This window comes from Salminus brasiliensis, chromosome 21, assembly GCF_030463535.1.
Source record: "Salminus brasiliensis chromosome 21, fSalBra1.hap2, whole genome shotgun sequence".
In the NCBI taxonomy this organism is placed as follows: Eukaryota; Metazoa; Chordata; class Actinopteri; order Characiformes; family Bryconidae; genus Salminus; species Salminus brasiliensis.
Window position 1 is genome coordinate 25113030 of NC_132898.1, and position 14455 is coordinate 25127484.

The 14455-nt window shown below is 42.1% G+C and overlaps 1 protein-coding gene across 1 annotated transcript; it reads right to left on the reverse strand.

Moving 5' to 3' along the window:
* Positions 1 to 5298: 5298 nt before the first annotated feature.
* On the reverse strand, positions 5299 to 9472 carry bhlhe40 (basic helix-loop-helix family, member e40). Its single transcript, XM_072666308.1, has 5 exons — positions 9070 to 9472; positions 8909 to 8972; positions 8621 to 8728; positions 8027 to 8150; positions 5299 to 7774 (listed from the first exon to the last, which is right to left on the reverse strand). The coding sequence occupies exons 1-5, from the start codon at positions 9144 to 9146 to the stop codon at positions 6921 to 6923; spliced, it is 1227 nt and encodes a 408-aa protein (XP_072522409.1). The 5' UTR covers positions 9147 to 9472; the 3' UTR covers positions 5299 to 6920.
* Between the last annotated feature and the right edge of the window lie 4983 nt (positions 9473 to 14455).

Genomic DNA, 14455 nt, shown 5'->3' on the forward strand with positions numbered 1-14455 from the left:
ATTGTGATGTGACCGGAGAAGATGAGTGTGAACACAGCAAGGCTAGAGAATAAGGGGTGGATCAGGGTGTCAAAATAAAAGTCCCAGGCCTTTCCAACACATTTAGCTGGTGTTTTCCTGCACTATGAAAGGGGGTTTCCTTGTTTTATGTAATTTAACTGGAACATTACCTCGAGGGAATAATTTATCAAATGGAGGGAACAGTTCATTACATTGAGAGAAATGATTGTTAAATTGAGGGAACGGATTTAAAATATTTATATATTTAGAAGATCAGTCGTTCTGTCAGTCAGGCCAGTGCAGAGTTATCAACCGCTGTAGTGTGATTCTTTATTCTAGGCCTTTTGACCACCATCAGTTCTGAACGAGCATGAAGAGTCGGACAGCAAAGTCGTCTAAACTTTGACACTGCATAACAATATTTTCTTTTAACTAGGTTTGACTAGATTAACTAGGTTTGACTAGATTAACTAGGTTTGACTAGATTAACTAGGCCTTAATCTCAGTCACTAATGGTGTGCTTCAATCTTATATTTAATGTGTTTATATGTGATAACATGGAAATTAAAATATATGTTATTTATTATTTTATTATTATTATTTTTACCTGTATCATTTTAAAAAGTATGTTATGCGAAACTCAACAGATGTGAAAAGAAAATGTGTGATTTCCCAGACAAACACATGAATAACCACGCTACAAAACCTTGTATCTTCCAAATAAATTGTTAAATTGGAGGGTATAATTTTTTAATATTAATATTATGGAATATTAATTCTACTGATTTTGTGCGGGGATGGAATAATGTATATGCTTATATAATGAACGTTCATAAAGATCCCAGGACGTCTTTCATGTATAACGTTATTAAGCAGACCAAAACAGAACATCTTTAATGGTAGCTGGAATTACAGTGACCATGCGTCCTCTGTTACTGACAGGCCCACCCTCACACGCCCATAAAACGTAGGCCCACTTGAAGCCTCCCGACCACAACATCCTCTTTTTTGAAAACCAAAGTAGTCACCCTGGCTGATATGCTCTTCCAGTCTACTACCCCTGTCCTCACTGAAACCTCACTTGTTTTAGCTGGTCCAAGTCTTGGGTCCCTTTGGAGGAGGGGGGGGGGGGGGGGGGGTCTGGAGACTCCATTAATCCAGGTACATCCAGGTACCATCGGGATTTTACTGAAGACCAGCCAGCAACGCACGTTTTCCACCAGATGGCGCTCGCACCACGCCAGAACATATAGTTCATAGTAATGGCCTTCTGGTTCTCATCTGCAGAGCTATTATAGTTATAATTACATCAAAAGATATTTATTGTCCTTTATATATTTAATGAATTAATTAAATCGTTGATTAATAAATAAATACATACATATAATTTATTTAATTGAACCTTTTTTACCTTGAAGGCTTGTACTGTATATGTATATGGATTATTATTCGTGGGAACCGAGCAGTTTGTAGAGGATACTGAATAATAATAAAGCTGAATCCGTTCATATCTAACAGCTGGGTTTAGAATAATAAGTGTCTAATAATAATAATAATAATAATTATAATAATAATAAAAATAAAACAATGGTAGTAACAAGTATTATTGGTAGTAATAATAATAATAGTAATTATTATTCTTATTCTTATAATTATAATTATAATTATAATTATTATTGATCATAATAATCATAATCATCATTTTAAGGGGTCAGTTTGTATGCATATCTGTTGGTGACCGGCATTTAGCTTTATATATCATTGTTAACACCAAGCTCCATCTGAATGTCCACATATAAATATACACATTAAATGAACAATATTTAGTATTGACTTTTTGTGTGTTTATGTTTTATTTCCATGGAAATTCTGTACACATTTCAACTACGTTCATTCAATGCATCACGTTTGTCAGTGCAGGCTACTTAAAGATGGACAAAGGTAATTGAGAGTAGTGCTTAGAGTGTGCCCTGCTCTCCCACATGCTGTTAAGCTGGCCGGCAGGTCTTACACATGGGCTCGTCACATGTTCATCATGAGGCTGTGAAAGAGCCAGGCAGGACAGCCACGATTTCTGTGTGTGTGTGTGTGTGTGTGTGTGTTAATACTATTGACGCTGTTCGTGACGGTAATGGCTCATTAAATTACGTTTTAACTTGTTTTTTAATAATAAAGAAATAAAAATAATTACATGACAATGAATCCAAAATGTGTCTGTTTGTTTTATGAGTTTCTCTTTATATTGTAAATAGTTCAACTGAGAAGCGCCTCGACCAATCAGCGGACGCGGAGCGGAGCGTCAGCCAATCCGCCGGCGCTCTACACTTGCGTCCGCCAATCAGCGGAGGCGGGCCGCTCATGGAGCGGCAGCATGGACATGCACGTGACACACAGGAACCGTGACATCGAGCCGAAGGAACTGTGATGTTCATAAAATGAATATTATGGGATTTTTGGAATAACTAATAATGGACTAATAATGCATATTAACATCAGAATAGGAGTAATAATGCATATTAACATCAGAATAGGAGTAATAATGCATATTAACATCAGAATAGGAGTAATAATGCATATTAACATCAGGATAGGAGTAATAATGCATACTAACATCAGGATAGGAGTAATAATGCATATTAACATCAGGATAGGAGTAATAATGCATACTAACATCAGGATAGGAGTAATAATGCATATTAACATCAGAATAGGAGTAATAATGCATATTAACATTAAGATAGGAGTAATAATGCATATTAACATTAAGATAGGAGTAATAATGCATACTAACATCAGGATAGGAGTAATAATGCATACTAACATCAGAATAGGAGTAATAATGCATATTAACATTAAGATAGGAGTAATAATGCATACTAACATCAGAATAGGAGTAATAATGCATACTAACATCAGAATAGGAGTAATAATGCATATTAACATTAAGATAGGAGTAATAATGCATATTAACATTAAGATAGGAGTAATAATGCGTATTAACATTAAGATAGGAGTAATAATGCATATTAACATCAGGATAGGACTGTTATGATACATACTAAGGTAAAGGTAAAGGTGCACGTATTTGTCACTGTACACTGTACAGCGAAATGTGTCCTCTGCATTTAACCCATCTGGTAGTAAACACACACTCACACACACACACATGTGTTAGGGGCAGTGAGTACACACACACACCCAGAGCGGTGGGCAGCCAACTCCAGCGCCCGGGGAGCAGAGAGGGTAAAGGGCCTTGCTCAAGGGCCCAACAGTGGCAGCTTGCCGAGCCCGGGAATCGAAACCCACAACCCTGTTATCGATATCCCGGCGACCCACCACTGCCCCAATTTACTAACATCAGGATAGGACTAATAATGCATATTAACATTAATAATTACCTTATATTGCATATTAACATTAAGATAGGACTGTTATGATACATACTAACATCAGGATAGGACTAATAATGCATATTAACATTAATAATTACCTAATATTGCATATTAACATTAAGATAGGACTGTTATGATGTATACTAACATCAGGATATAACCAATAATGCATATTAACATTAATAATTACCTAATATTGCATATTAACATTAAGATAGGACTGTTATGATGTATACTAACATCAGGATATAACCAATAATGCATATTAACATTAGGATAAGATAGCATTAACATTAGGATAAGGATAAGATAGGACTGTTATGATGCATACTAACATCAGGATAGGACTAATAATGCATATTAACATCAGGATAGGACTAATAATGCATATTAACATCAGGATAGGACTAATAATGAATATTAACAAACAAATAATGTCACATATTAACATTAAAATAGGATTGTCATGATGCATACTAACATCGGGGTAGGATTAATAATGCATATTAATATTAGGATAGGACTAATAATGCATATTAACATCAGAATAGGACTGTAGTAATGTATATTTCATATTAGGACAGAAGTGCAATGTATGTTGTATTGTAGGAGAGATTTGTAATAAAGCATGTTAGTAAGTAAAATGCAATATTAGAACAGGACTGCAATAATGCACATATATATCTCCATAAAGGTGTAATAAAGCGTGTTATGTTAATTAAGTGAAATAATGCAATAATAGAACAGAACTGCAATAATACATGTCTGCATATCTCAATTAGGTTTATTGATTAAGGTAATATATTAAGGTAATTGAGTATATTAAATGTTATAATAAATAAAATATTGCAATATTAGAACAGGATTGATATCAATAAAAGTATAATAATGCATGTAGTAAAGGTAATCACACATATTATTGTTATAAGTGTATTTCTGCAATAATAGGGTAGAACTGTAATAATCCATTAAAAGCATAACAAAAGTGTAATAATGCAAGTAATACATTACATAATAATGCATGTGAAATGTTATAATAAGTGAGGTGCTGCTAAAATAGAACGGGACTGTAAGAAATGCACATGCATATCTTAATACAAGTCTAATAATGCATGCTATAACAAGGGTAATCATGCATATTAAATGTTAGTCAAATACTGCAATAATAGGGTAGAATGGTAATAATCCACCAATATAATAAGTGTAATAATGCATCTTATAAAGATATAATAATCCTTTTTAAATGTTATGATCTTTGCAATAACAGGCTAGAACTGTAACAATGCATACATATCCTAAAAGAATGCATGCTAATGTCTTTGTAAATATTCATGGTCAAAGTAAAGGATTATGTAGTACTGCAATGATATAAGCTATATAGTGCTGTAATGTTAAATATTAGGACATAATTGTCCAGTAATGCATTAATGCATGTTTTAAGAACTATAAAACTGCATGATAAAATTAAAATAATAATAATAATACATGGTACACATTTGAAAAAAAGTGCAATGCCATTTGTATAGCTTCCGGACTGAGTAAGACCAGGTTTGGACTGTGATTATTATTATTATTATTATTATTATTATCATCATATGATCTGGTTAGTTTGCTTCTTCAGAGTAGCATTTAATGAACAGAGGATGAACTTGCTGTGTATGTGCTTTAGACCAGTTGGACATATCATGAATAGTTAAAAGTGACATCATGTGCGCTCAGTACTAAATAAAAGTCCTGTGTCGTTGTTATTACGGTAGGAATATGTGAGGCCTGATTGATATCGTATTCCATGTCCACATGATTTACACAGTCTTACACGGCAGGTTATGTAAGTCGTTACATAAGGGCAGGCTGCGCTGAGAAACCCAGAAACATGGCTTCAAAAGACGAGGCCACACATGCAGCATTTCCACAGGAAAAAAAAACTTTATTAATACTTTTTTGTTTTTAATGTATGTCAACAATAATCTTGACAAAATATATACATCAAGCAACCTTCTGTTAGGTCCCAAAATAAAAATCCCAAGTACCTCTTCCTATACAAAACTAGTATATTGTTTAAACATTGTACATTCACTTTCCTCGCGTCTCCATAGAATCCAGAATGCAAAATTTTTAGATATCCGTCATCATTTAACTGCTTTAAACAAGTAAAGGCAACAGCATGAACAAAAGATCTGTCTTAATTTGACCAGAAATGAACGTAGAGCATGATGCAGATCCAACTTCACCCAGTGCTTATATACACAATCTCTCTCACTCGCTCTCTCTTTCTCTGCGTTTGGAGTGAACCAGTCTGGAACTCCCCACTTTTTTCTGGCCAGCAATGCAAACAACACACAACTTGTGGGTCATGTATCAAAAATATAGATGTACAAGTAGTATAAACAAATGAATTACACAGCGTAGTTACCGCACAAGTACCCCATCTACTTCCACGAACAATAATGAATTACAAACTCTCTCCGCATCTCTCGCTCACTCTCGCTGGAGAACAAAAGAGAAAAGAGAAAAAAGACAAAAGCAGTCGTGATTACATTACTCCCGTATTTACACGAGTGACCTGTTCTGGGGTCAGCCTGCGTTCTGTATAAGCGTTTGAGGGATTCTTCAGTTTGTGGGGTAACTGGTGAACTCAGAGATGGGGAGAGATGGGGTGTCTGTTTGTCTGTCTGTCTGTTGCTGTTTTCTTGTGATAGCTCTGGTCAACTAAAGCAGACCGTTATTTGGTAGCATTCTAGGCTAAGAGGACAAGTCTCTCATTAAAGCAGCCACAGAGTCCGAACAGTGTGAAAAAAAACAAGCCTCACTCGGTTTTCTCTGCAGCACAGATAAAACATCCAACACAAAAAAGCAGCAGCATCTACAGGGGATTCTCTAGTTACCTCTAGTTAACTTTAAAAAATAAAAATCATAACATTGTTTACATTCAAAACAGAAAGATGTGTGCAAAGGGCAGAGTCCTTATCGTTTGTCGGTTTTGGGGGCTGTCTGCACGTCACATTCTGGATTTAGGTTTTTGTTTATTTATTTATTTACTTTTATTCAAACATTCAGCACAAGTGCAGGGAACAGAACGTCCCTTCGGCGCGGTCCTTCCTCGAACCGGACAATTCAGTGTCCTCCTTTGATTCGCCTTCTTCACAGTGACTCGAAACGCCGTGCTCTGGGCCTCCTCTGGTCTCCTCTTGCTCAGCGCGGTGGCCAGCGTGCACTCGTCTCCACATGGACTCGCGTGTGCCTGTGCCGGTGGTGGAGGGAGGGAAGGAGGGAGGGAGTTGGCCGCTGAGATGTTGCGCATCTGTTGCCTGTGTGTGTGTGTGCACAGTCTGAGTTGCAATCTGAGTAGCCGTCTGAGGGCGGGTGGTGTAGGAGTTTTGGGGTAGGCTGGTGGGCAGCGGCAGCGGCAATGGAGATGAAGACTGTTCTTCATCGTTCAACGTTCCCCCTCTAACAGCGTATCCTCCATCCTCTCTTAACACCCAGATCGCTCAGAGGGTGGGCTGGGGGGCGTTTTACGCACAGTTCTCAGTCTTTGGTTTCCAGGTTTAAGGGGGGCACCTGTTTCAGGGCCTGAAGAAGAGCAGGAGAGTCCATAGGGGTCTGAGGGGCAGCCGGGGAGGCTACTCTTGGGGACATGACCAGTGATGAGGGCAGTTTTTCAGGTGATAACCCAGCCGTGGAGCCCCCGATGCCTGGGTAGAGAACAGGCATGCCCCCTGGGTACCAGCACTTCTCCAGCATGGGCAGGTAGGCGGCAGCAGCAGCCGCAGTGGGAGGGATGAGGTAGAAGGGCATGCAGAGTGGTGGCTGGTGGTGTGAAAAGCTCACATACCCACCATGCGACTCGTGGCCTGACAGAGACTCGTCCTCAGACGAATCCGATCTGACCCGCTTGGCCTGGGGTTCGTCTCGCTCCTCCTTGATACTGCCGGTCCGGCCGTGCTTCATCTCCGCTGCGTCTTTGCTGTAGTAACTAACCCGCTGGCCTTTGGAGTCTCGTTTGTCCAGCTCGCCCCCGTAGCCGCTGTCTGTATCCGTGTCGCTGCCACTCTGTTCGCTGCTCTGGGGGTGGTACGTTCTCTGAATGACAGGGACGCAGTTTTTGGCGTGGCCCTCAGGCGAGCAAGGCTGGGGGGCAGCTGCCTTCTCTCGGGGCTCCTGGCCCTTGCGGCTAGGTGAGGGTGTGTCCAGACGAGGGCTGGCCGGACACTGCAGCAACTCAGCAGCCACCTTGTGCAGGTGGTTCACGATGTGCGTTGGGGTCAGGTCCCGTGTGCTCTCCAAGCTGGCCAGATACTGCAGCACCTCCTTGGCACACAGATGGAAACCTGAACGGAACATCTCCTCACTGCTTTCCGAGCTGCCATTAGTCTGATCCCCTGCAGCAAACACAAAAGGTAGAGCACATATGAGGCCAACGCCTAGACTTTCTCCCTTTCGGGATACAGGTTGCATAATATTGGTACAACAATAACAACGTTCAGCTGACCATGCACAGCGGAACGTGACAGAACTTGCGAGAATGGATCGCGTTACTCGAAAGGCTCTTTGTTTTTTCAGCATTTTTTTACAGATACGTCAGACCACATTATATTATAAGTGTCTATATGAACTTTTTGCATCAGACTTACCAATTTGCATTCCACTCTGCAGAGAAATGATCTGCTGCTGCTGCTGTTCCAGGAGGCTGTTCAGTGCTTTCACATGCTTTAACGTGAGCTCCAGCACCACAGCCTTCTCCAAATGGCCCAGCGTCTAAAAGAGGAAGCACTCCGATAAGCATGTTGATCTTTCTTATGTAACGCTCTCAGCTGCCTCGCCGAGGACAAACTCTCTCCCGGGCGGGCGACACTGAGACGCAATGGGCAAGCAAAAACAACCAAATAGACTAGGACTAGTCTACGCTGATTTTTTTGTTGTTGTTGAGAACCTTCAATACAACTACATGAACTACATAAACTTTGAACTTCTTGAGCATGCACACATTTGAAGCAATGTGCTCTGCCCTGCCCTGAATCATAACTAAAGAAGTTGTGATGAATTTGGAGGCAATATAAATAATGACATGGAGGTATATATATATATATATATATATATATATATATATATATATATGTGAAGCTCCAAATGTCACAGCACAAAAAAGGGCATAAATAAGAAATCTCCTCCACGCCAACCACCAGAGGGCGCTTCAGAGCTCCAGTGCTCCACTCCCATTTACTTACAGTGAGTTTAAGGTGTTCAGGCAGCAAATCCTTCAGCTGAGCGATGCACTCGTTTATTCTGTCACGTCTCTTCTTCTCAATCAAGCGATGTGGAAGTTTATACGTGTCCTGTGTTGAAATAAAAGCACATTAAAACTACTGGATACTTCCATGCAAAACTAGCTGAAACCGAAAACTTTCAAGAGCCCAAAACACGACCCCTTATACAGCTTGCATGCATAGGACATGACTAACTATTAATAAATAACACATTTATTCTGCATTAATAACAGATCAAAGATGCCCTACCTTACTGTCGTCTCCGCGTTTCATGCCTCGCCGAGGTTTGTATACATACATAGGGAAATCCATTCTGAATGAAGGGGAAAGAGGTTAAAGAGGTTTAGGAAAACAGGGGGTATTTACAGAGCCTGTTAGGGTAGACTGAAAGGCTTGAGCTGTCCACTTACCCCGGCATGTCTGAAATATCCAGCGAGGGGTGTTTGGGCATACATGGAGGAGGCTGCGCGCTTGTAATCCTTTCCATTTCGCCTCGTTTCGCTTAAAAAATCTTTAAAATGACGATTTTTATCGAAAAGTCGACGTGAATACAAGCCGAGACACCTTTAACTGCTCATAAAGACTGATAAATGCAATTACTCCCTTCAGAAATGAACTTATTTTAAAGAAATCCGCAGTTAAAGTGCATAACGTCGTCGCGTAACGGTCGCTGTCGTCAACTCAGACAGTTTTGAAGCTCCGCTCCTGGTTAAATGTGTGTGTGAGTGAGTGAGTGTGTGTGTGTGTGTGGGAGGGTGGACTGGACTACGTGTTAAATAAAACCCTGTGACTACAGACACGTCTCTCTCTCTCTCTCTCTCTCTCACATCCCCTCCCTCTCTCTCTCTCTCTCTCTCTAAACTGACCTACCTCCGTCACATGAGCCTCACGTGTTGGACGGCGCTGTCGACTCCACCCGTTCTCAGGACATCATTTTCGTCTCCCACCCGCAGTCAGACACAGCCCGCCTTCCGCTCGTCGCAATTGGCTAGCGGAGTCCCAAATCCAGCGCTGTCATTGGCGAATAGATCGTAATCCCAAGCAGTCTGCGGAATCGACCAATCGCAGCGCAGGAGCGATGCACGCCTAGAGCCAATCGCGGTGAGCGCAGGAGGCGGGACTTAGTCAGAACGCGGGTGGGAGGGGGTAAAAAAAATAAAAACGTTCCAGAACGTCCCCTGTCTCGCGTGTACCACCACGCGCTCTCTCTCTCTCTGCGAGACCGCGCGCGCGTGAGAACAACAATTATTAATGTTTTTATAGTGATTTTTAACACGAAAACAAGGTTATTTTAAGGGGGCAAAATATCGGTATCGTTTCTGCAGCACAACGCAATAAGTAACATGAGAAAATACTTTTTTTTAATATTTAAAAATATGGATACATATAAAATAATTATCAAGTGATACTCATTTATTGTTTTTTTTAACAACACAGATAATATATAAAAATATAATGATATAATATTTTTGATAATTTTGGATCGGCTGTCATAAATAAACAACCTGGGGTCAATAAGACACACAAGAGTCTGTCTGTCTGTCTGTCTGTCTGTGTCTGTCTGTCTGTCTGTCTGTCTGTCTGTTTATCTATCACTTATTTGTCTATTAATCAGCAGCAGGACGCCTTTGTTTGGACAATGCATGAAGCTTGATCACCTTTGCAGTCTCTCAGTGTTTCATGTGAAGTGTGTGTGTGTGTGTGTGTGTGTGTGTGTGTGTGTTTAAGGTTAGACCCATTCAGTCTGCAACACAGCCAAGGGGTCAATTCAGTTTACCACAAGCGAAGGTCTAATAAGACAAAACCAGAGGTCAGAAACAGGCCGCCCGCTCTCAGTAAACGTCCCTCACAGTCACTGATCTACTGGACTTCAGGGCTGTTGCCTCTGAATCGACAGCTAGTGGCACCAACACAAACCCGAATCATCAGGAAGGTGAACACTATGTTGATGTACATTGATCAGCCATAACATTAAAACCACCTGCCTAATATTGTGTAGGTCCCCTCGTGCCGCCAAAGACCAATCTGTAAGTCGTGAGGAGGGCCTCCATTGTATACCGAGACCACCCTACAATGTTTTGGGGATGCTCTTTGGACTGGGGTCCAGAAGGCCCCAGTTTCACCACGGGGTCTGACAGGGTGGGGTGTCCAAGACCAGGGGGCATTGCACAAACCAGACTACTGGACTGTCTGCTCCTCAGATCTTCTCCTATTGGACAGACTTGACTTTAGATTTATGATCCTGACTGGAGAAATACACCCAGAGCTTACAGATATTTAACAGGGAAATAAGGTTATTTTAGGGAGTCATGCTGGTATGAACTAGTGATGAAGAGATGAATAGACAGGCAGGCAGATGGGTGGATGGATAAATAGACAGACAGGTAAGACAGACAGACAGACAGACAGACAGATTGCACACTGCAAAGTTGGCTGAATCAGGCATGTTAGCATGTGTTAATGAACTGGTAATACTGATCAGAGCGCGCGCTGTGTGATTAATAGGTGGTCAGACTGATGAGCACGGAGTTCTGGATCGTGCAGATAAGCGCAGGACTCAGTCTCGTGCATGTTGTTGTTGTTGTTCAGGTCCAGCGCGTGCCTGCTCCGTAACACCGACACCGCTCTCAGGCACGTGCGCCACCACCACCACCTCTCTCTCTCTCTCCCTCTCTCCGGTCACGTTGATCTCCTCATGGCGAGGACTGAAATCCCGCCGCTGACGTCATACAACTAGAGCGCGCGCGCGCGCCCTTATTTATTTATTTATTTATAGCCGGGGTGGGAGCAGGACACTCGCGCGCTTGTTTTGAGGGTTTTTTCGGGGGGTTGTTATAGGGGAGTTATGCAGTGCTGGTCACGTGACACGAACGGGAGGTTTTGGCTTTCGCGGGTTTTTTTTTTTTGCAAGCAGCGGTCACGCGATGTTATTTTTCTGATTTTGTTACTGATTGAAGCGCTCTGTTGCAACACGCACACACACTCATACATACACACACACACACTCACACACACACACACACTCACACACACACACTCACACACACACACTCACACGCACGCAGTATGCGCGCACACACAAACAGGTAGATATTCTCTCTCTCTCAGTTTAGCCCCACCCTTTCTATTTAACCCCGCCCCCCCTCTCTCTCTCTCCCTCCCTCTCTCTCTCCCTCCCTCTCTCTCTCTCTCCCTCTCTCCCTCTCCCTCTCCCTCTCTCTCTCTCTCTCTCTCTCTCCCTCTCTCTCTCTCTCTCTCCCTCTCTCTCTCTCCCTCTCTCCCTCTCTCTCTCTCTCTCTCTCTCCCTCCCTCTCTCTCTCTCTCTCCCTCTCTCTCTCTCTCTCTCTCCCTCTCTCCCTCTCTCTCTCCCTCTCTCTCTCTCCCTCTCTCTCTCTCCCTCTCTCTCTCTCTCTCTCTCTCTCTCTCTCTGATCACCCCCACCCTCTATCCTCTCTCTTTTACAGTGATCTGATGCAGGACATGTTAATAACCTCACAGACACACCACCTCAACACTAGAGCTTCTAAATGGCCCTGTGCCAAACCCTCGTATCTCCAAACTTCAGCTTCTCAGGAGAAGAAACACAACTGCCTTAATGTTTACTGTGAGTTCATGTAAAGAGCCTCATACCAGCTGTGGTGCGTTATACCAGGCATGGAGGTCATGGTTTGAGGCTGTTTTGCTGCAACAGGACCACAGCTCTCGATCATAGAATCCTCTATCAGTCCTTTATTGTATCAGAGGTGTCTGAGAAACGTAGGAGAGCGTCTGTCCGAACATTTTCAACACCTGTTATTAGAACTAATAGCTCCTTATGTGGGCAGTCTGTGATTATTCATATAAAAGTCTGGTATTATTTATAATTATCATCCAGCACCTGGCTTGGGGAATCAGGGCTTAATGATGGTAAGTCATGATGGTGAGCTGCTGCTGGTGGAATTGAATACATCCACGCTGTGCTGGCTGGACTGGGGGGCGTCCAGGAGAAACCTGGAACCAAGCTCTGTTCTTTAGACTAGCTCACAAGATCTCACCTACTTTCTTCAGAATGAGAAATTCATATTCCTTTTTACTGTATTTATGTTGACCTGCATCTGTTCTAATGGTGTAAAGAGTTTCTACAGTAAAAACCCTCCTATTGCAGAGGGAGATGAATGAACAAGACCCCCTGCACAGTATATCCACTATATGGACATAAATATTGGGACACCTACTAATTCATTGTTTCTTCTGAAAATAAGGATATACTTTATACTACTTTTGTTGAAGAAACTGTCTCTACTGTCCAAAGAATTGGCACTCTACTACATTCTGGAGCATTGCTGTGAGGATTTGATAGCATTCAGTGACAAGAGTGTTAGTTGGTGGTGTTGGATGATCACCTCCCCAGCTCATCCCAAACCCCCCAGCTCATCCCAAAGGTATAGGATGAAACCCTAACTATCGTTCCAGATAATGCAGTTCTTCACCCCCTTCTCATATTTACTGTTTATCCATCAAAGAACAACTTAAATACTTAATACATGCATTCTTTGGCACCTCTAAAGAAAGGGGTGGGCTGTGTATCTACACAAGCTTCTCCTTGTTGCTGGTGTTCCCCTACTCCCTACATTTTTAAACAACATTCAGGAAATGCTCTGATCTACTTAATAAAGCCTGAGGAATAAATGGAAGAAGGAAAGTCCCAGCAATTACAGACTAATGCTTTTACTCTGCCTCAAATTCCTAGTAATTCATTTTTTTTTTTTGCTCAGAGAACTCAAAGACGGCGAAAGACCTTAAATAAGAGAGAGCAGATCCTGTTTCATGTCAAGTTTCTGTTCTCTTCCTATTTGCACTTGGTAGATCTAATCGTGTTAGCATGGTCAGACACTTGGGCTTTAAAAAGCATCGAAAAGTCCCCACTGCTGACCTCTTGATTGCCTTGGAACTACAAAAACCACCCACTGTGTTGAGGGCTAGCTCAGCAGGATGTGCACACCGCAGTGTGATCTTACACCTGATATGAACTATGCTCCAACGTTTGTGAACAAGGTTCCACCACGGTTTCTCAAAGCGTTTCTAAAATCAAGTGTATTGATGTATTGTTCGGCCTCCTTCGCTGCTGTGACAGCCTCTACACTTTTGGGAAGGCTTTACACCAGACACTGGAACATTGCTGTGAGGAGGATTTGATTGCGTTTAGGCTCACAAGAGTCTAATGTATGCCTAGTGAGGTCAGGCAGTAAGGTTGGATGATTACTTCTGCCACTCCAGCTCATCCCAAAGCAATGGAGGGCCATTACTCCAGAGAACACCTTTACCTCTCCAATGAATTTAAGGCATTGATCTTGGTGACCTTGAGGTCAGATGCAGGACCTATCGTTCTCTTTTTCAGCATCAAAGGCACGCTGAAGCAGTGGTCCCCAACCCTGGTCCTGGAGGACCTTCTGCCCTGCCCGTTGTAGTGTTTACCCTGCTCCCAACACACCTATTCCAGCTAATCGGATGATTACAAATTCCATTCTGAGTTGAAGGTGGTGTGCTTGAGCAGGAAACCTCTAAAATACATGGGGTCCTCAAGAAGCAGGGTTGGAAACCACCGCACCAAAGGCTTCAGGAAGCGAAAGATGGATACCACTAGTTAAGTGAGTTTGAGGACATAAAAGGTCCTCAAAGGTGTTTTCAGAGGCCTAGAAAAAGGTCATGTGGACAGTTGAGACCAAGGTGAACTTGTCTGAAACCGATGTCAAGAGCAAAGTACTTTTTTGAACTTCCTGTGGACCACCCTGTTTTTGTGGCCAACTAGTGGTTTGC